Source organism: Typopeltis vanoorti, chromosome 21 (genome assembly GCF_054136105.1).
Source record: "Typopeltis vanoorti isolate ZY-2024b chromosome 21, IOZ_Tvanoo_1.0, whole genome shotgun sequence".
Lineage (NCBI taxonomy): Eukaryota > Metazoa > Arthropoda > Arachnida > Uropygi > Thelyphonidae > Typopeltis > Typopeltis vanoorti.
This window is the reverse complement of record NC_143569.1, coordinates 75,287,202-75,310,399: the sequence shown is the minus strand read 5'-3', so window position 1 is coordinate 75,310,399 and position 23,198 is coordinate 75,287,202. Positions and strand designations below refer to the sequence as shown.

The following is a 23,198-nucleotide window of genomic DNA, read 5'->3' as shown; positions in this document are numbered from 1 at the left end:
AGATTTAGAAATTTAGCGAAACAAAATACAGAAATGAAAAATCCTAAATATATCAGAAATGTGAAATTATACTTTTTAACAAATATATCAAGAAAATAAACCGGTTTATTAGAATAAGCTTGGCAGTGAGGAGATCTCAGGAATTTCAAGCTGTAAGCTTCTTTTTGTTGCTGTTCTGTCGTAACTTAAAGCATAGCATTGCATGATAAATGGTTTTTTTACGGGAAAGAAGCAACACAAGGTCATAAGAGTGGATGCAGAATGAATAATAGAAAATGATATCGATATAATCATAATAAAATAAAATAATACTTTTTTAGCTAAAACCGGTTGATGAATACGTTTCACGGTTTTTCCTCTTTCAACATAAACTTCGAATCAGTTGGAAAACATCAACGTTCTCAATAAGGTATGGAGTGCAACTGGATATTCTTCGTGGCCTGCCTAATTTGTTGTAATGTTCTGATCAGCAGTGATGAACCTGGTACCAAAGTTTTCTCCAATAATCATGCAATGGATTCAACAAAACAAAATGCTACTTCGCTCACTTCTCCATTTCCCAAGATGAAGAACGAATACCTTGCTGCTCATATAGTGACAGGAGTCATGAAGCAGTCAGTTGATGGAATAACGAAGATGCTGCTTCCTACAGTGATGAAGTTAATCTATGAACTAAATATATCTTCTGTTTGCATGAGATCCTTGTTGAAATTGGCAGCTGGATTACGTCAATTGAAAACTTGGGCTGTGGAAAGTAAGCTTTTTTTTTCTTTCTTTCTTTGCTCTGAAATTGGTGATAATCTCTATGTGAATTCCTTACTTACATTTGTTATTTATTCTACAAAAATCTTGTACGCCTTTCAGTGAGACTGTTCGTAATTGTCAAAAAATAGACGGAGCAATATTTGTCTACAGTACATAAGCATAAGCAATAAACTCTTCGTCATACAGTAATCTGACTATAACTATTGCTACGCTCCTTTTTACAAAACATCTTACTTCATTACATTTAAATCTTTGAAGAGTAAAACCGTGTTGCAGACGTTAACGAGTTACACGGTTCTTACAACATTACTTGTATACAGTCATTACCTTTTGGGACGTAGAGTGCAACTTCATGAAGATAAAATAAAATCTTGAAGTTCAAAAAAACAACATAACAAATGTGTAACTTTATTTCGTGATTGTCGATTTACAGGTATAGACACTTTTGGCATCAGTTGCTATATTGTGTATACTGTGTTGCTATATTATGTAAAGGATAATGGTCGTGAGAACATAAAATCACTATTAATTTGTACATGTTCATCCAATATAAATATCCAGAGTTACTCATCAAAATTAATTATAATTTCTGTTGTAAGCTGATGCTCCCATCTCCTTTCAACCATTTACGTTATCTTTGATTATTTTCATAATATTTATTAATAATGCTACCAGCAGGACATTCTTGATTGCATTTGGGACTTCATATTCAATATTATTTTTGTACACTTTTTCCAATTAGTAGGAGAGTTTCGTTCCGTCATCTAACGACAATAATGCAAATTTTACTTGGCTTTCAAGAGCGAATAACGCACGTTTTATTCTTTAAATTGCTCTGATACGAAGGTTATTACTTCTTTTCGATTGGTTTAGGTTGGAGGACAGAGGAGAAGAATGGGGAAATAAATACTGATTTGGAGTGTGGGAAGCCATTAGGAAAATGAAAACCAGGACGTCATCTTAAACGATTCAACGATGACTTCTAAGGCCGGAACAGGCCACGCTAGGCCTAAATCATTGACATGCATGATGATGACGACGATGGTGTGTGGGATGTTAGAGCGAAGACAAAATTTCCCCCCTTATAGAGCCCTTCTTGCTCACTGCACCATCAGTATTTCTGTCCTATAATTCCTACACCTTACCTCATCTGTCCCACCTGCGACCAATAACTCAGCACTCAATTGTCGTCATTCATTTGTAAGCCATCATAAAAGTTAATTTTCCAGTGCTGTTTCGCATCACTGTAAACAGTGTACTGTGCTAAGGAATTGCGTGTTAACATAGCTGATATCATTTTTACCACTGCACACATTTAATTTGATCTTTAACCGTTATACTTCGCGAGGGCCTTCGCCAGATGAGATCGCCCCCTGAGGCAAACAATTAAATAACTCTACCTCATGGATTATAAGATAAAAATGTTAGAAAATCTCCAATTACTATTTTGTTTTTATTACAAGAAAAACATTAATGCAAAACGATTACATAATAATATTAATTAAATGTTATTGTGCGATACGGGGGTATCGCACAATAACCCTGTTTATAAGCTCTTCTAAATTTAAATTATAAGAAAGTCCGCCTCTATCGATATACTTACTAGACCAAACAATCTTTCTTAGGTCATTGTTGTTCACAAATAACTTGTAATCACTTTAAGCTTGAAAAACGTCTTTTCTCACTTGATATGCTAACAGTTTCTGTTAGCAGCAACAGCACCTACCGCAATATGGCTGAACGAGCGCCCTTATTAAGCACGCCCTGAGGCAGATTGCCTACTACGCCCTGTCGACGGCACTGCATTTCGTATAGAATCTTAACGTGTAGTTAATTTTAAATGCGTTTTTGACATTGATAAGTTTCAACTCTGAATATAATAATTTATTCTGATCAGATATTAATGATAAATAAGACATTCAGAGCGGCGTGTGTCGACTAATAAACATCCAATATCACTTAAAATCTCGCCAGCTAAAATGGAATCTCCCAGCTTATCTTGCGTGGAAGGTCATGGTTTTTTCTAATACTGCAATTTATGTTTGTTCCTGTGACCTTCCACGCAATACTAATACTGCAATTTATGTTTGTTCCTGAAAATATATTCAATGCACTACATGAGTAGCAAATGAATATTCCTTAACATTTTCATTGCCAAGCTGAAAATTGGAATTTCGTGTGGGGACCAAATTTTTTTTATTTTTTATTTAGTTAGCGACGTCCACGCGATAACGCAAGATCGGCCGTTTGGTGAGAACTCGCATCACGTGATATTGCGTGATTGGCAATGAATCCATTCCTTCAGCCCGCATGGTAAACAGGATTTGAGGTCATCGAAGGGTGTGTGTGTGTGTGTGTGTGTGTGTGTGTGTGTGTGGCTGGCATTAATGTTTTGTTTATTATTCCAGTTGCTTTGGAGAATTTCTTAGTTTCTTAGAAATGTGTGTAAATCTTCAATTTAACTTAATTTATAGCCCAAATAATTAAATTATTGACTTGTTTTTTTTTTATTTGATTGTCTATTCCTATCTTAGGTAAGATGAGAATTTTTCCTTCAAATGCCATTAGTTTTAATTTTTTATTTCTTTATTATATTGTTTTACTGTTAAACTCAGTTTATATGCAGGAGTTTGTAGACTATCCTCAGTTGCACCAAATAACATTTAGTCATCTGCAAGGAAAAACAGATTCTGAATGTTTTCGTTCAGATTCTCATTCTAGGCGATGACCTACATTGCACTACACTCACCGAGCAGTCACATTCGGTGAGTGTGGTGGGTCGCCCAGTGCATGTAGCACTTGCAGTTGATTCCTTGCGTTTCTATCTCAGCATGGCATCACCGATTATTGATCCGGGACAGCCCAATTTGTCAACAATTTGTCGAACAGATAGGCCTGCGGCATGGCATTCTATCAGAACCCTCTCGATTCCCTTTTCTCGGCCATTTCACCTAGACACAGTTGCACTAACTGATAACTGATAACTTCTGTGACTTGATGGATATCAATCCCGTGGATTCTGATCCCTTCATCGGTATGAAAAAGACTTATATTAAAGGTTAGCGAGCACTCGGCTCACCCTGATTAGGGCAATGCGGAAGCGCCTGAGCCGAAAGGTATTGCAGCTTTCGGGCGCTTAGAAAACTCCTGAATGAGTTGCTTGGAATGAAAAGCTGCTTAGGTGAAAAAGAAGCGGTAGTGTTAAGAAGCAATGTGGAAATATATGGGATATCAGCATCAAGATGCAGGAGAGCATGTCATTGGGTGATCCTGGAGAAGATGACTTGAGTATTCCTGAGGAATTTCTTAGTGTCAGCTTGGGTGGGGTTCATGTTGCTAAAGGCTATTAGCATCTCCCCTAGTGAGGCAACAAGAATCTGTGCAGAATTTTCACTGTAAGCTGTCGAGGCTACGGGTAAAATCCGCGGAGAGACTGTAGAAGCGTATGTTTTATCGGCGGGAACACTCCGCACTGTGACTTCCGGCGAAGGTTTCGTGGCTTGAATCTGAGTGGGCGGCGCCAACGCCGCTCTTGTCTTCCGTAGGTTAGATGGGTGAATTGAGCAGCCTTTAAAATTTGCTGGATGGGGGCCTCCACAATTCGCACATTTAGCAGGTGTAGACGATGATTTTGTGCAAGTGTGCGAGGGATGGTTGTCACCACACTTTACACACTTGTAATCTGCTTTACATAACATTTGTGCATGCCCAAATTTTTGGCAGCGGTGGCATTGACCGGCGGATGCCTTTCTTCTGAGTGGTTCGGTCTTGATGACTAAGTTGCAGACTATAGTAAGGTCGTAAATTGCTCTGTGGTCTTTACTGATCTCCACTAAGACCAGAGGCATGGGGCGCTTGTCTGCGCGGTACATGCGCGAGATCTTAATTGGTTCAAGACCTTGTGATCTGAGGTCAGTAGCTATTTCATCAGTTGTTATGGTTTCTGCCAGACCTCTGATGACTACCTTAAGGTTTTTTTCACTTTTCAGTTGGTATGTGTGATATGGGACTTTCTGTTCATCTATAAGTCTGGTGAGCTGGCGGTAGTTCGTTGCTCCTTCGGGCTGTATGCGGACTCCATCATCGGTGTTTTTAGCTGAAGAGAACTTGATGTTATTGTTCTTCATCGTCTCTGCAAGTGACGACCAGTTTTCTTTAGCTCTCAAGATTACTAGTGGAATCCTCTCTTTGGGCTGTGTCAATGTCCCTGTTCTTTCATCAGCTAGCGCTGATGTATCCATTGGAGCTGTAGTTTCCGACGTCTGAGGTATTATTTCAGGATCTGTTGCAGGGGATTTTTTCTTTCTCTTCTTCCGTTTGACTTCCTGAAAGCCACTGGAGTTTGAAAGAGAGGTGTCTTCAGGTTTTATTGTTGGCTCACTGGCGTTGTCATGTGAAGAGTGAGGAAGCTGAGAGGGATGGAGATCCCCTGTCTCCACTTCGAGGATCTGGTGTGCTCCGATTTTATCTGGTCATTTTTTATGTATTAAATTGCCTAAATTCCTGAATAGCGTCAAAAGTTCCTGAAAAGTGAGATCGTCGAAAGACTTGTCCATGGCTAGGCTTACGAAAGCGAAATAGAAACTAAAGTCTTACCTGCTCTGCTTATCGAGCACGAACCTACAGTACAGTAGTAAACTCCGAATTTTAACTCATTTTAAAATAAACTACACTGAAAAACTTTACGACAAACTATCCAAACGTCGGCCTCTCGCAATCTAATGCAAGATCTCATAATTTCATGGATCAGCCTCCTTCCGGGATCAGGGCCTCCACAGTTGCACTAACTTGGGAGCATCTAATTTATACCGGCTACAAACACGTGACGTTTTACATGGCACGATTCACTTTTCCCATGGGGGTGTCCGCTGACTTCTTTCCAAGCAGTGTTTTTGTACCTTGTGTTTAATTAACTAATTTCTCTGTACTTTTCACATTATTGTTACTTGTTTTCATTAAGAATGGGATCACATATGCATGGTTCCGGTCATATTTTGTTCATTAATGTAAGAAAAATTTCTTAAATTTATTTCCTTCATTGGTATTTTATCTTCTCCTGGTGATTTTCCATTTCTCACTTTTAATGTTTCATTTTATTCTTCTTAAGTAATCTTATTTCAGAGACTAATATCAGTTACATTTTCTTCGAAATAATAAGTCTATTATTTAGTTCTTTGTTAGAGTTTATAATAATAATCTATCCATTTTCAGTCATCTATCTTTCCAATGTCCATTGTCATTCTTTATATCTTGTTGAACTTCATTGGTTTATAGATTTTGTTTTGCGGCTTATATATTTCTTTTTTTTTAAAATTTACTAATGTAATTATCCCGACGTTTAATGTACGTATTTTTATCTTCTACAGTATTTTATTATTCTCTTTTATCTTTTCATTTTTTCCCCTTAGGCTTTTTCTGCTGATTTATGTAAAATTGGTGTCCGATTTTTCAATTCTTTCACATTTATTGATGTTTATGCGCGCGTACCCACACGCACACACAAGGTCGAAATGGAAATATCTAGACGGCACAAGACAAGAAACCGAATAGTAAGAATAAGTTAAGTAACTTAAAACGATTATCTAGGAAATACAATTTGATTCTATACATAGAATATATGATTCATATATTAATATTTTATATGATTCAGAAGCCTCCCATTGACTCGAAGCTCGAAAGCATCTTTTCACTATAGTTCAATTTTGATTCCATGTATTCTCTGAAGATCGTTAGAGGGATAGCATCATACTGAATTCCTGATAATGCTAATAATGCATTACAGAGTTATTACTTTTCTAAACAGAATAAAGCTACCACAAAGCATTAAAATTCAAGAAGAAAATGAACAAGTACTTAAGATTAAATCAATGTGCTACGGCTTAAAATTTGTAGAAAGAATCTTTATATTTGCTTAATATGGTTTGTTTGATTGCTAGAGAAAGAAGTAATTTTTAAATTAGAATACTGAAATATAACAACATTAAATATTTAAAATAAATGCTGTTGCTTCAGTTATGAAGTAAATATGTTAAAATTAAAGAAAATTGTTTCTTAACTTCACAAACACTTTTTCGTCTCTAGTGCCTCTGAAGTAGCTCGATGTCTACTCAAAGTACTAGCCAGAATCTCCTCAAAGACTGTCTCATATAATATGCAAATCGATTAGCAATTGTCTATCAATTAGGGCGCACTTACACTATAAGTTATAGAATAAGGGGATCATTACCCATGGACGGAAAGCCTCACACAAAATGTTTATGGGCGTATTTTTGACTATATTTGCTTGTGTTGCTTAGTTGCATTCATCTTTTTTTTTTTTTTTTTGTTATTGTAGTGGTAGATGCTGGTGGGAAAATTCCAGCAGGGCTACTAGAAGGATCCTTCACTGAATATGGTTCATTCGACGAGTGTCTCGGAATCAAAGTTCCAAAGAAAAATGGTGAAGAAGAGTTCCGTGGTCAGTACTGCAACGTAAACGTGAAGGTCCCATTTTCACATTTTACGCCCAATATCAGCATTGGAAAACTAATAGTATTCAACCCTCTCGACTCGGTAAATTTATTATTTTCGTTTTTTATAAAATTTATTGATATAATAAAGTCTTTCTTACAGAGAAATGTTCAGCTTATGATTTTCTGGCATCCGGATACCTCGCACTCAAAGAATAGGTGATGGACAGTCTGATGAAATGCGTGGACAAGAAATTTAGAAGGATGATTTAGGAATGTGGAATCTGTGTAGGTAGGGGCTAAACTTTCCATTTCTCGTTTCAACCCAATTAATAATCTTTTCTCTTCAGCGTTTTTGAGATTCCATAATTCACTTTCATACAGAAGTATTAGGAGTACCATTGTATCATACATTCTTACTTGTGCTACGTGTTTGATGTCTCTTGACTTCCATATTTTATTTAGTTGGTCAAAAGTTCGGGAAGCTTGACTAATTCGTCTGTTTATATCTTTTGTATTTTCGCCGTTGTACTCAATTACTCCCCCAAGGTAAGGGAAATTTTCTACCTGCTCCAGATTCGTACTATAAATTTCAAATTCCAGTATAGTATTTCTTTTTCCAATTTGCATATTTTCGATATATCTATATTTCGGCTTGATCCAAATTTTATACATTCTTCCTTCATTTTATCAGAAATTCGTCGCAGATCTTCTTTCGTGCTGCTTGCAAGTAATGCAATGTCGTCTGCAAATTTCAAATTTATTATATTTTCCCTTATATTTTGATTACGCAGTCTTCTTTGTTTAAGGCTTTACTGGTTGCTTCTTCCACTGTATGGCTGAATAGGTCTTTCATCCCTATATTAATTACTCCACTCTCTTTTCGGAGTGGAGTAATTAATACAGGGATGCAAGACCTGTGAGGGAAGCCACATATGGTGGTCTCAAGCAGCAACTATATTCAGTGAATCGGCTGAAAACGGCATCTGTACTCCATGTGTGGAACGGCTGAATTCAGGTCAAGGAGTGGTGGTTGACACTTGACGAAAGTTAACCATTGAAACTGAATGAACTCAAACCATCCTAAAGATGCATGCCGGTTGGAACGTCACCCGGTCAAACAAGGCTCGCGCCTACTATGAGGAAAACAAGATAGTGAAGGCGCCATATACATGTACATCACATATAAAATAATTCCCTTGCATAACGGTGATTCTAAGACTACAGTATCTCAAGCGTGGTGATAAAAGTACTGGAAGAATTGGTGGAAAAGAGAATTCTAGCATGGTGGATAAAAAATAATACCGTATGACTGGCAATGGCTGTCTGAAAGGTCGGTCATACCTTACAAAGAAAGATCAAGAAAGAGATCGCATGAGACCGGAACAGACCACGTGGCCTAAAATCCAGATTAGGAAGAAGATAACAGAGTAACAGCTGAAATGGATAAAGCAAATGGCTATGCAACGATTCCGCTAGCTTTATCAAACGCATATGACAGAACACCACATGGAACTCTGTAACGCAAATTAGAGTCATTGGGGATGGATATGAAACCTAGTCATGTGGAAAAGAGTGTGACTACTGGACAGATATCATACTAGTGACTAGTGGTGTGACGAAAGGTTCAGTGCTGAGATCACGGCTGTTTAATTAGTACGTAAAAGACATCGGAAATAACCTGAATGGAAATATTCAGTTGTTTGCTGATGATGCGAAATTATGAAAAGTAATATTTTATCAAGACAATCTGGAGAGCATACAGGATGATTTAAATAGGGTGTCAGTATGGGCAAAATATAAAGGGTGTCATTGTAATGTGGAGAAAATTTTAAATTATTTCGGGTGAAATAGATACAAGCCGTGTATCACATTGATGGCACTGTACTCCAGGAAATATATGAAGCTAGAGTTTTAGTGTTGGTGGTAGACAGAGAGTTAAAGTTTAGAAGACATATTTCTAAGATTGCTAAGATAGCCCATAAGATTATTTGGGTATTGGAGAACACGTTAACAAGCAGAGATAAAGAAGTAGTTATTCCTCTTTATAAGGCATTGATACGCCCATATCTGGATTATTGTTCTGATGTCTGGTCACCTGATTTTCTGGTGGATGAGGAAGCGCTGGACAGGATTTAGAGGATAGTGACCAAGATGACGAGTGGTCTGTGGAATGTTCCCTATGAGGATAGATTGAGGATATGTGGACGGCAGAAGTCGTTGATGGGACAAAAAGAGGAGACATTTAAGTTGTTTAGAGAGTTTTATAGAATAGATGCAGGGGAAATGTTTCAGCACTTGGATACAGGCATCAGAATAAGGGGTCATCCCTGGAAGTTGAATAAAGGTGTGAAGACTAGATTTGTTTGTGTGGACAGTTGTGAATGAGTGGAATGTGTTGCCAATGTCAGCGATGAGTGATTTGTCTGTTAGTAGGTTAAAGAAGAGATGGTGGATGGTGTGGTTAGATTCTCCCAAACTGTCTTCGGACTCCGTGGAGTTGTCCGTATAATAATAATAATAATAATAATATCTTTTTTTAAACTGTAATAAGATTTTATTTATCATCATGCAGAATATTTATATATATACAATAAAGCACAATTTCTATTCAGTACAAATGTAGAGTACAGTGATTTTTTTAAATATAAATGTACATCATTTTTTTCTTTTCAATTTCGATATCATAGATTATTATTATACAGCCTATTTACATACACACAATTTTTATTTTTTATTTTATTTATTATTTTTTCTTAATATTCATTATTGTTGTACACTTTACTGACTGTTTTGTTACATAATCTGCATTCTTTGATTATAAGGATTACTTGTAGATGAGTGAGGGGTATTAATCCCACCTACTTCGAAGCTTGGGTTAGCTTTTATGAAGAGAGTGGGATTTAGCCTTCACTATTTATGTTGTTGCTACTGTTTATGTATGGGATGTAGGCATTGGATGCTGGTGATTTGTGATGTGTATATTTGTGTTAATGGTATATTAACTTTGTTGGTATATTTTCCAGATTTCGTTTTTTAATGTTCTGTAGTTATCCATGTGTTTTAAATTTCTTGGTAGGTTGTTGAGTAGTGTGGGTATCTGATGTGATCTCATAAGAGAGCCAAATGAGTTGTTGAAGGGTGTGAAGAGTTGTTGTAGTTCGTGTTATATGATATGTGTCACTGTTGTTTCGATAGGTGATGTTGAAGTAATTCCTTGTTAATGTTGTGTAATGTTTCAGGATTTTAATGCTCAGGATTTTGTGTGTCGCCATGTGCTGATCGAATATTGGTTGTTGCGTGTAAGGTGTCCAAATCACTGTTGACACAATTTTCCTGTCTAATGTTTCTGATTTTGTTAGGTGGCTGTTTGATGTGTTTGCATAGACCGTTATACCGTATCTGAGTAGGTATTCGCAGATACAGTGATATAGGTTTTTTATGTTATTTATTTATTTTTTTTTGTTGGATGGAATAATGTCTTTTACTTGGAAGAGTTTTGCTGCGATAATCCGGAGTTTGGTATGTAGGTATTCTATATGTTTTGTCCATTTAAGATGGCAATCTACGTAGAGACCAAGGAATTTTGCATGTGTTGCAGGTTTGATTTAGGGACATTCGCAGGTATTGTTGTTGTTGATGCAGCGGTATGTGTGATAATGTATCGATAGTGAAGCGGGGCGTATGATTCTTGGGTTGTGTATTATCAACATCTGTGTTTTGGTGCCATTGATTAGAATTGCGTTTTGATGGAAGTATATTGTGATTCATTTAGGTCTTGTTCTGATTTGAAGAGAGAGTGTTGATGTCTGTGTGGATTGCTAGTAGTGCAGTGTCATCTGCGTACTGAAATATTTGACTTCGTATGGCCATGTTATTAACATCGTTAATGTATATATTAATATTCAATATATACATTATATATTAATGTATATATAATGTATATGTTGAATAGGGTGGGTGATAATACGGCACTTTGAGGAACACCGTGTTTTATTTGTATACCCCTCTGTGACATGTACTTTTTTTTTGTTACGAGTGTTCTGTTTGAGAGGTAGTTCTTAAGCCTTGTATGCAGTGTTCCTATTATACCTATTGCGTATAGTTCAGTGAGTAGTATGTCAAGTTCAAGTGTATCAAATGCTTTGGTTAAGTCAAGCAGTATAAAGACAGCGTACTTGTTTTTGTCGAGAGCTTTGTTTATTGTGTCGGCGATGTCTTCTAATAAATTGATGGTGCTTTTTGTTTTCTGAAAGCCGTATTGGTTTTGTGAGATGATGTTGTACTTCTGTAAATAGTTCTGTAGTCTGGTATGTGTTATTTTTTCTAGAAATGTTTGAAATTTGCTAGTTCTGAGTATCGTTTCTTTTACCATGTTTGTAAATTGGCGTAATTATTACTGCAGTTTTTAGTTGTTGTGCAATAACGCCAGTGTCGAATATTATGTTCACGAGTCTCATAAGTATTGGATTTATTTGTTCAAAGTATGCTATAAGGTCTGTGAGTCTTATTTTGTATATTCCTGGAGTGGTCTTTGGTTTTAGTTGTAAGAGTGCTTCTTTCAGTTCCTGTTTTCTTACGTGTGGAATTTTTTGTTGATCGTTGGTAGTTTTTCTTTTTTGAGTTGTGTGATGTTGTTTGTGAAAGCATGGTTGAATGAGTCTGCTAGTTCCTCTGGGTTTGTGTCCTGACCGAAGCTTTTTGCAATAAAATCTTGTTCTGAAATTTTCTTTTTGCGAGTTACTAATTCGTTGAGTGTAGCCCATGTTTGCTTAATGTTGTCGTTATATTCCATGAATGTTTGGAAATAGTTGCGACTTTTTGCCTTACGAATTTTTGTTGTTAGTTTATTTCTTGTGTTTTTGTATAAGGTTTGTAAATGTGTGTTACTGGGTGACATTTTTAGTTTTTTCCATAGATTTTCGTTTACAAATACTATTTAGTATGTCGTCATTTTTCCATGGATTATTGTCTGTGTGTCGACTCGTTTGTGTAGTCTTTGTTGCTTTATTGTATATTTCTGTGAACTTTAGTTGAAAATTCTCGTATAATGTTACAGGATCATTTATTTTAAGTAGGCAATTACAGTCTGTATTTTTTACATGGTTATCGACAATGCTCTTTAATATGATCGAGTTTTGTCGACTTTTGCGGTGGTGGTGGGAGGGGGGGTAATTACGTAATAAAACAAAGTTGATACCAAATAGTGATCGGCAATTTTTACGTTAATTACTGATGATGTATATGTATGGATGGAAGCCCGTATGTTGATATGATCAATGCATGATTGTGTTAGTGTAGTGTTGAGTATTTATCCTCTTGCTGGGGAGTTAATAGTAGGGTTTATGTTGTACTGACTTAGTTTATCAAGGTATGTGTTGGTGGTTTGAAGAAGCATGCTCAAGAGTTTTTATGTTAGTATCTCCTATTAGGATGAGCCTATGTGTTGCACGGGGTTCGATGCCTCGAATGCAGTATCGCTAAGCGGTATCGATGCCATGGCTCGATAACGCTTAGCCATACTTCTAACTCATGAAGAAAGCTGAGTGGATTATTATCTGAGGGTATGTATATTGTGTTTATTGTGTATTTGATACTATGTTTGTGGCTATTTGTGATTTCCAAAATTAGTGTTTCCGCATATTCGAAATGAGTTTGTTTTAAAAAAACATTGTATTTTTCTTTGATAAAGGCCACGATGCCATCTCCTCTTCTGTTTGGTCTGCATAAGTTGTAGGTTTGGAAATTATTAGTATTGTATGCGTAAATTTCTGTGTCGTTTATTGCACCCTCAGTCAGTATTAGCGCATCTACGTTGGTCATGGTGTAGCTGTGCAGTGTTAACAATGCAAGCCAGTGTATTTTTATACTTTTTATGTTTGTGTGTACGATAGTGAAGTTGGTATTGGTGAAAATGTTGTCTGACCATTTCTTCAAAGACTCAAAGAACTTGAAGTTTATGTTATCTGACATGGTATGTTCGCCTATGTTTGAGATCTCCATTATATGGTTTTAAGTGATTTCTAATCTTGCTTTTATGGATGTAAAGAATTAGTGTTTTGTATTGGTAGGCTGTGTTGATCGGATTCTCTTGTAATTATATACACTCGAGTGTTTTCATTCTTTCTCATCAATATCTATGAATCCTTAGTATACAGGAACTTGTAGTTTTTCTCTGTTTTTGTCTTCCTTGCTTGGTATAAAAGATTTTTGAAGTATGGAGTCCAGTGTTCAGTTATATAGATTGGTACTGGGAGTAAAGGTAAACTGTGTTTACCTCTTTCTACAGTTCTTCATTTTCGTGCTTGAGTGTTTCTTGTGTTTTTATCGGTACCGTTAATTTTGTCGTTATTTCTCGCACGTTCCTAACATTTTTCAGAGGTCACGTTATTGAACTGTATATAATGTTCATACCCCTAAAATTTTTTGTTGATTTGTTCCATGTGTGTACTTATCATCAATTTAAATGAATCAAAGTTATCTGTAATTTTAGGATCAGGAAGCGGCTTACTTTGATGTGCGTCGTTGCTTTTCTTTGGTGTCTGTTCTTTCTTCTTCATTTTCTCACGGCATTGAAGGCAGCGCCATTTGGTCCATTTCGCTGCTCCTTTTGCTTTCCACATGCTTTCTGAGATCCTTGAACATTGGAGGTGTTGTCTTTTGCCACATCCAGAACAATGCAGTCGTCCCCTTCGTCACTTAATGGTTTATTTCACTTGTTACAGCTCATTGTGCTTTACCTTCGCTGTACTGGTGACCTTCAGACTTTCATCCAGTTAGTGACTGTAGTGCGACTTTTAAAATGGCGACGTCTTTTGTTCTTTGTTGGTTGATGACAGCAGTTCACTCTATGACTTTCAACACTGAACATGTGAAAATTAAATAGCCGGTTTTGGTAATTTAAACGTCCCTGTCTTCAGCGTGACTAGTCGAATTAAAGAGCAGCACTTTCAAATTAAATGCATGAGTTAAAACCACTTTAAACCTATAAAAATGGGAGCAGTGATAACAGCGTGCGTGAATCTTCTACTGTTATTATTATTATTATTATTATTATTATTATTATTATTATTATTATTATTATTATTATTATTATTATTATTATTATTATATTTAAGAACCTTTCTTCACTGAAAATTTTCTTTGCAAGTGTTTTACATTCAAAATGATGCATTCAATCCAAGTTATCTACTTGAGCAGGTAACAATTTATGATTTTTAAAAATCTCTTCACTTTGTTTACAAATTGTATATATTGGACAATTATCTGTATGTATTAACATCCACAGAACAATAAAATGATTATAATTTTTAAATTGCAGTTACTTGACAGTTTGAAAACATCGCATCAAGTCTTACATGACGTTAACATTCAACTAGGAACCTGTTTTCCCTCTGTCTGTCCAAAGAAAGATATTCAGAAGATAGCAGATGGAAGTAAGTCTCTTCGTATCCGTTCGTAGAATTGATAAAATATTCTGCTGAATTAATTAGTGAGACGTTTAAACTCAGAAATAAACATAAAGCACAATTGAGCCTTTTATAAAATAAGTATAACGCTCGTAGTAGTGCTTCTATGCAACGAAAAGCAGACAAAATGATCTTTGCTATAATCCAAAGACAAAATACATCATTAGAGGTTTTTAGAAATTCATTTCATTTCTATTCCACTATCTTACTTTTCTTTAGAAATAGGTACAGGTCTTTATAACAGTTGCAATATATCATTTGATTCCTAACATATTTAGCAGAAAAGGCAATTATTACGCTTTATGCAAAGTTTGCAATTTATGTCTGAGAATGAATTCAAAAATGCAAATGGCGCACATCCTCTAATGACAGGAGATGGAGTGTTACACAAGATTACAGCTGTGAATCTCATTACGATGATAATTCTCTCAGTTACATTTAATAAGCCTAAAATTATATATAAAAAGTTTTATATTTAGAAATATAAGGGATCTTACCAGAACCAATTGACTAACCATGCACTTTTATACAAAGATGCCAAATAGTCACTACTGCTCAAAGTCTACATACTAAGATTGAAAGCTTGAAATGATCTGCATCTGTAAAGCAATACAAAAAAAAAAAAACATGAGGATATAGTGAACCAAAAAATAAGAAAGAACCTAGAAAGAATATGCTATTGAAACAATTAAAGTGACATTCAATGGCGTATCCTTGCAATCGAATACAAGATAACAAGGAATCGTCTTACATAGAAGATCTGTTCTGTTCTCTTCGGTTCCGTTTTTTTGCTTAACGTTGGATTCGGAGTGCGATGAAGTTATTTGAAACTGGATCAGACAGGATGGGATGGTTAATCCTTATTTCCCTAGTCTCTTATGGCTGTTTATAGCGTGTGTTCTTCTGGCCGAGCTGCCTTTTTTTTGCGGGATTGAAAACTTTGTCACCCATGTATGAGACCCGCTAGAACACTACGAACTCAGTAGATCTCGAAAGGCTCTCACAATGTAGATAAGAAATGCAAAAAGAAACTATAATGTCTATATAACCTTTTCAATAAAAAACGTAAATCAAACCTAGCTTCCGATCAACGAGTGGGTGGATTGTGCTTCCAAATCACTGCTTTGAAAACATAAAACACACATTCATCAAACAGGTCAAATGTTTCCAAAAACTAGTAAATTGCTTTCATCAGTGCGTTGTAGACCTGTAAAAGACCTTCACAAAGCGTGATTTCCTACTCTGACCGCAAGTAAAACAGATGTGATGTTTCTCAACCACAAGAGAAGCAGAACATCTCTCTGTAATCCATTAACTAAACCAAAGAAACGTTTTTAATTGATTGATTTAGATCTAATGATGTTAATGAACACACTGCTAACCTAAACCCAAGCATGCTAAAATTCATCAATAATATCTACAAGAGAACAAGCATCCAGGATTTTAACGATTGCCATAATCCAAACATGTGAAACTGATTTAATCAGCAACTAGAGACAGCTACACTATCAATTATTACCAACCAAATTATGGAGCGGATCCTTGTAAACGAACTCAGAACATATATAGAAAACGTTTATATTATTCCAATAAATTCGGTACATTTTCTAGAATAACTGAGTCAAGTCTCCCTCTCTCTCTCTCTCTCTCTCTCTCTCTCTCTTGGGAGATTTTAAAGACGTATAAACGGCGCTTTCGATAAAACAAAATTGTTGTGGTTGTCTTTATCGACTTAACTAAAGCATTTGACGCACTAATACATGAAACCGTATTAAAAAAAATTTAAGACATATTAGAATAAATGAGTCTAAAATCTCATAAACAAACACTGATAAGCAAAATATTAATAATATTGAGAAAGTATGAATAAATAGCTGCTAATAAATATATAACAATCCAAACAAAGCTCTCCGATGTACATAAACCCATCACTATTACTTCGGTCGACACAATATAATACCTTTAAAATTTAACTAGAAATAATATTTTGTCTTCATTTTCGAAATGAATTGCATATTCGCTAATCTTATAGGTGGATACCAGGTGAGTATAAACCAGAGTGTAAGGATTATATAAGAAAGTTTTATTCCTGTGCACAAACATGTCGGTTTTTGCACATATCCTTGAGTATTTTTATGTAAGCGGTTCTCGTATGAAAAAACAATAATTTCAAATGTCATCCATAGGCAAAACTCCTCTAGAAAATTGCTTATTGTTGCATAGGATTTATTAACAAATCCATTTTTTATTAATAAGAATTTTTTTCAGATATGTATTAGTTAAGGAACCAGTGAATTATGCTTTTTAATTCTAGTCACACGTCTGTAGATCCCAACGTCGAAGGAATGATGGAATTTGATCAATGTGACTAATTACTGAGTCAATATCATAAAATTTAATTAATGTACAAATTCTCTGGTTTACACCAATTTAGTGAATTTTTTGTGGGTTACACATATTCAGAAAGTTTATTGGAACATTACTAATGAAATTATTACCAAATAAATGAATGAATAAAGTGATTACCAAATTATGCATTCCTTCAGAATACAATTTGACAAAGTTGAATTTTTTCAAAACAAATTTTTGATGTATTTTCACTTTGCAAAATTTATTTTAACCTTTTTTGGTATTTTCGGAACTCATATTTTAGAAATTTGTAAATTTTCAAATCTTATTTTGAACAATTTGCGAATTTTTTCCAAACTCATTTCGACACATTTTTGAATATTTAAAAATCGTTTTGACAAATTTTAGAAAATTTCGAAACTGACTTGAAAAGGGGAATGATGTACAAACCAAATTCTACTAATGTGAAAATCATATTATACATTGAGTAGATTTCAGAAGGAAGACTATAAAAAGAATGGTAAGGAATTATAAAAAGTTTGTTTCTGATGATGCTGTAACTGCGAAAGATTACGTCTTTCATTTGTATTTACTTATCCATATGCAGCTTAAATTAGTCAATTGTAATTACTGAAATCACCTAAAATTGTTGAGATAAAGGGCTAATCACCATAAATTAAGCAATGTTACATTTCCCTCCACAGTCGTCCACTCCATAAATGGATCCCTAACAGTAGATGTGCCTCACTGTTTCGTAGACGAACCAATCAGAATAGATACCGTACACATCGTCTTCCTGTAAGAAGCTAGTGAAGTGTTTTTTTGATCTTTTTAAACTCTTTTATATAAAAATAGTAATTCAAAATATGTTTATTTCATGCATGCCTTAGTTAACATAATTATCATGCTATTCTGCAAGGTAATCATGTTTAAGAACTCGTTTTGCTACAGTTTTTAAAATCTTCAACAGAATCAAACTAAGATATAATGTATTATGTAAAATATTAATTTATCTTTTATGCCTTAGGTGTATTGTTGGAATACTTCTTTTGTTGGTGATAATAGGAACCGTGGTAGATCTTCAAAACAACAAAATCAACCCAGGTATCCAAGGTAAGATTCTTTCAGTTAATGTCAGAATATCGTGTCCGAAATTTACCAAATCAATGAATGTCAGTTTTAGTTAGATCACTAGAATTAATCCGTAAGTATTAACAACGAATATTCCAATTAGATATCACTGGAATAGTTGATATATATAACACAACTAGAAGCTAAATGTACTAATTTCAGACATTATAGAATTCTACCAGAATGTGGCGATATTAAAACATACATACATACATACATACATCTTCAAGGCCCACCTTTCCTAATTGGGTTGTGAGGGCAACAGCTGCAAGAGGAACTTCCAATGGTCACGATCCTCTGCCACCAAGCTCAGGTGTTCTGGTGGGATTCCCAAACGTGTCCAACCAAGGTTTTGAATATAATCTATCCAGCTAGTCTTTGGCCTTCCACGTGGCCTCCCACCCTCTGGCGTGGCAAAGAGGGCCTGCTGAGGGAGCCTCTCTTGTGACATTCTGACCAGGTGCCCGTACCAACGTAACTGTGATCTCTCAACACGGAGAAGCAGCGGTCGAGTATGGAGAGTTTCCCGAATTGCAGAGCTTCTGACTTTGTCGAGTCTTGTCAGCCCCGCAACCCCTCAAAGGAACCTCATTTCAGCCGCTTGGATTCGTGTCCGCATTCTTTCGGTCATTACGCAACTCTCATGACCATAGGTGAGGATGGGGACATAGGCTTTATTGAAGACAGCCAGCTTTGCTTTCTGGCTTAACTCCCGTTTCAATACTAGCGATATTAATAAATATTTATATTTAGACTGGATGAAACGAATTATTAAATTGATCATTCAGTCATTTAGATTATCTTAATGTCAATTTTATTTCATTTTCAGGAATATTTTCTTCGATTTTTTCGCAATTCTCGGTACTCAAAAATTTTGAGAAATTGGTATCTACACCTTCCAATGACTACACCTTTATGTATGGTATACGATGCATCACCATCATTTGGATAATTCATGCACACACCTACGTGTGGTTACAGTTTCGAAGATCAAGTAAGGTCACTTTTTTTTTTTTGATGATAATGCGATTATATTTTAGTGAAGTAGAAGTTTCTGGATTATACCACTGCAAAACGTATGGCGCTGTATGAATAAAAGTACAGTATTTATGTTAACAATATAAGACTGAAATAATTTCATTGATCAGTGATTCGTGTTTTAATTTTAAATTTTTTTATTATTTTTTATTTTTATTTTTGAAAATGATGTTGTATTTTACGATAATATATTTTTAAAAAGGTAAGGTGCATGTACTTTTTGTACATAAAATTGTATGAAATTGAACAGTAAGTTGCATTCTATTAATGTTCTCCTTGAACAGTTTGAATCTTTTTTTTTTCTTTTTTTTTTTCATTAAGTCAGAATAACATAGAATAAGATGGTTATTTTTAAACAGTATTATTTTGATGGAGGACAAACGGATTCCTTGTTTGCTGATTTGTGGTGGATGTAATACCAGATATTAGTATTCATTAACTTTTCACAATACCATCTAAGAGTTATTATAACCAAAGTTTGGAAAAAAACACGTTATTTGTTGATATAAAGAGATAACCTCTATTTTATCTTCCCACTTTATATAATACGGATTAAAAAGAAGTAACATGAACCAGAATTCCAGAGATAATACGATGTTGTTTATTTATTTTTAAAATAGTGGATTTTACCTAATTCTTTCTTTACCTCTGGTGTTCCAAGGGTGTTGATTGAGATAACGGGAAGTACAGAGAAGAAGAATATAAGACTATGAAACCAGGTCTAGTAACAAAATGCGTGTTTATGTATCAGTTTGCAGAATAATAAGAGAGAATCCCAGTTTCTGAAAGAAAAAAATGCTAAACTCTGGAACGAGATCGGATTTCTCACTTTCAAATGAAAAGTGTTTGTAAAAGATTTTTTCTACCAAGACAGAATGGAAGAGATACAGCACCAATAAGTGAAGCCGAAATAGGAAGAAGGTACAGAACAGTGTTAGAAGAGAAACTTAAAAGTGTGGAGAAAGAAAAAAACTCGAATTTAAGAATGAAAAGAGTAATGAAGGCGATAGAAGATGCAGTTGAAGAAACAGTACCAGAAGCAGAGAAGTTCAAGAAGAAATGGATTACACAAGAAACACTGAAGTTAGTACAGCAGAAAAGAATGTTGAAGATAAGAAGGGATACATCAGAACAAACAGAAGAGCAATAGAGAAGAAAGTGTAATGAGGTGAAAAAAGCAGTCAGAATGGATAAGATGAAGGTTCGAAGCCCAATGCAACAAAATAGAACAGTACTATGGAGAGCATAAAACTAGGGAGATGCACAAAATGATTAGAACCATTAATAGAAGGTGACAACCAAAACAGACCACAATTAAAGATGAAAAAAGGCAAAGTATTGATGAATAAAGAAAAAATTGTACAGCAGTGGTCAAGTGAGTTATATGAAGTAAAACTAGTTTCAGATGGCTTTCAGAAAAGACAAGAGGGCATCCTTGGAAGTTTAGAATGAATGTTGTCAAGAAGGGGGGGTGAGGAATAGACATTTCCCCTCATAGAGTGGTGATTGATTAGAATGGACTGCCAATAGATGTTGTAAGTATAAGCAGTTTGAATGAATTCAAGTATAAGAATGATATCTGATGCGCGAATTATGTGGTCTCCCTCGATGAGTCAGCTTAAACGATGAGTCATACTTAAACGATTCAACGATGACTTCTAAGGCCGGAACTGGCCATGCTAGGCCTAAATCCCTGATACGCATAATAATAATAATAATAATAATAATAATAATAATCATGCGTATTAAGGATTTAGGCCTAGCATGGCCAGTTCCGGCCTTAGAAGTCATCGCCATGCTAGGCCTAAATCCTTGATACGCATGATAATAATAATAATAATAATAATAATAATAATAATAATAATAATAATAATAATAATAATAATCATGCGTATTAAGGATTTAGGCCTAGCATGGCCAGTTCCGGCATTGGAAGTCATCGTTTTCATTTCTGTTTTCATTCTTTGAACGTGTTCCATCCATTTATGTTTATATTTTTTATTTTTTTCTATTACTGGTTCTTGGTTTAATTCTTTCATAATTTATTCATTTCTTTTGTGATCAAATAGGGTATACTTTGCAGTTTTTCTCATAAACTTCATTTCTGCTGTTGTTAATCTTTGTTTGTCTTTTTGTTTATTGTCCAGATTTCGCTTTCATACATTAAGGTACGGCTAATGTATTGTATATTTTTAGCCTGGTTTGTTTTTGAACTAGGATTGGTTTAAATATAGAGTTAATTACACCTGTTATTTTTAAATATTTTGCAATTTTTATGTTTATATCTTTTTCATTTTCATATCTGATCGTACATCCTAAGTAGTTAAATGAATTCACCTGTTCTAAGATCTTGCTATCAATTACTATTTTAGTTCTTGCTAGGTCTTGTTCTTTAAAGGCCATAGTTTTTGATTTTTCCGTTGATATTATCATACCATAATCTTTGGATATCTCATTTAGATCTAAAATAGCTTTCTGTAGTTTATCTTCAGAATTTACAATTATTATTTGGTCGTAGGCAAAGAGGAGAGTGTTTAAGTTAACTCTAGGAGAAAGTTTAATTCCTTGATGTAAATTTTTATTCCATTTTATTATTATTTCATTTAAGTAGATATTAAAAGGAGTTGCTGAGAGGAGACATCCCTGTCGGACCCCTTGGTTTAGCTCTCTCGTATATGATAGCTCGTGATTTAATCTTATTTGTATTTGGTTATTTTTATAAATACTAATGATAAATTTTAGGATATTATTTGTTATTTGTCTTTCTTTTAATATGTTAAATAATATGTTTCTTTTAACTTTGTCAAATGCTTTTTCAGAGTCAATAAATGCAATATGTGTTTCTAAATTGTATTCTCTTCTTTTCTCTATTATTAATTTTAAGCAAAACGCCGGGTCTATACATGATCGTCCTTTTCTAAATCCATTCTGTACTTCTAAAATAAAGTTTTCGGAATATTTCATTAGTTTGCTATTTAAGATTCTGCTATATATTTTGTAACAGGAATTTAGTATACTGATACCTCTATAGTTTTTAGGGTCATCTCTATTGACTTTTTTTAAAGAAAGGAATCACAATTGCTTTTTTCCATTCTATTGGGGGATACCAGGTGATTTTGTTTAAAAATAATGAGTCTTTCTTTGAATCTTGTTCCTGCATATTTATATAATTCTAAACCTAGTTTATCTTCTCCAGGTGATTTTCTGTTTCTTAATTCTTTTAGGCTAATTTCTATTTCTTCTTTAGTTATTTGCTTTTCATTTTCGTTAATTGTTTGCCAGTTGTCTTTTTTAAATTATTTGTCTGTCAACAATTCTGTGTAGTAAATTAGAAGAAATTCTTCTAATTTCAATTCAGTGTTTAATTTTATGTTTTCTTTGGTATCTACATTTAAGTGTTTAAAAATTTTATATGAACTGGGTCTTATTTTATATAAATCATGTTCTAAATTAGAAACAAATTTGTTCCATGATTCTCTATGTCTTTTTCTGACTTCTCTTTTATCTATGGCTCTTATTCTTTTATATTCTATTTCATCTTCTAATCTTTTACTGCTTAACTATTTCTGATAGGCTTATTTTTTCTTTTTGATGATTTCTTTGATTGTATCATCCCAGATCTTCAGTATTTTCCTTTTATTGAATTTTTTGGTCTTTCCTAAGCTTTCATTCGCTGCTGCATTTAGTATCGTTTATATATTAAGCAATTCCATTTCTTCATTTTGTTTTATTTTATCTAGATGTTGGTTAATTATTTGTTCATATAGCCATTGTACATTTGTCTCATAATAATAATAATAATAATTATAATTATTATAATTATCATTATTATTACATGACACTTCCAAGGAATCATCGAGGGAGAGTGCTCTGCTTTGACAGTTCGTTTCCACCATTTCCTCTACCCGTCATCATCTACTCTCTCTCTTTCTATATATATATATATACAGCGCCATCTACTGCACACCACCAGCACTAGTATTTTTTGCCTGTAAAG

General features: G+C 34.5%; 1 protein-coding gene across 1 annotated transcript in view; it reads left to right on the top strand.

Moving 5' to 3' along the window:
* The first annotated feature begins 411 nt into the window (after positions 1–411).
* LOC150094985 (O-acyltransferase like protein-like) overlaps positions 412–23,198 on the top strand; it is a 56,948-nt gene continuing 34,161 nt past the window's right edge. Inside the window, exons 1-6 of the mRNA XM_090411167.1 lie at positions 412–754; positions 7,100–7,317; positions 14,536–14,650; positions 17,737–17,830; positions 18,060–18,145; positions 18,993–19,157. Of these exons, the coding sequence (XP_090267293.1) occupies positions 412–754; positions 7,100–7,317; positions 14,536–14,650; positions 17,737–17,830; positions 18,060–18,145; positions 18,993–19,157 (1,021 nt within the window). The remainder of the gene's footprint in view (positions 755–7,099; positions 7,318–14,535; positions 14,651–17,736; positions 17,831–18,059; positions 18,146–18,992; positions 19,158–23,198) is intronic.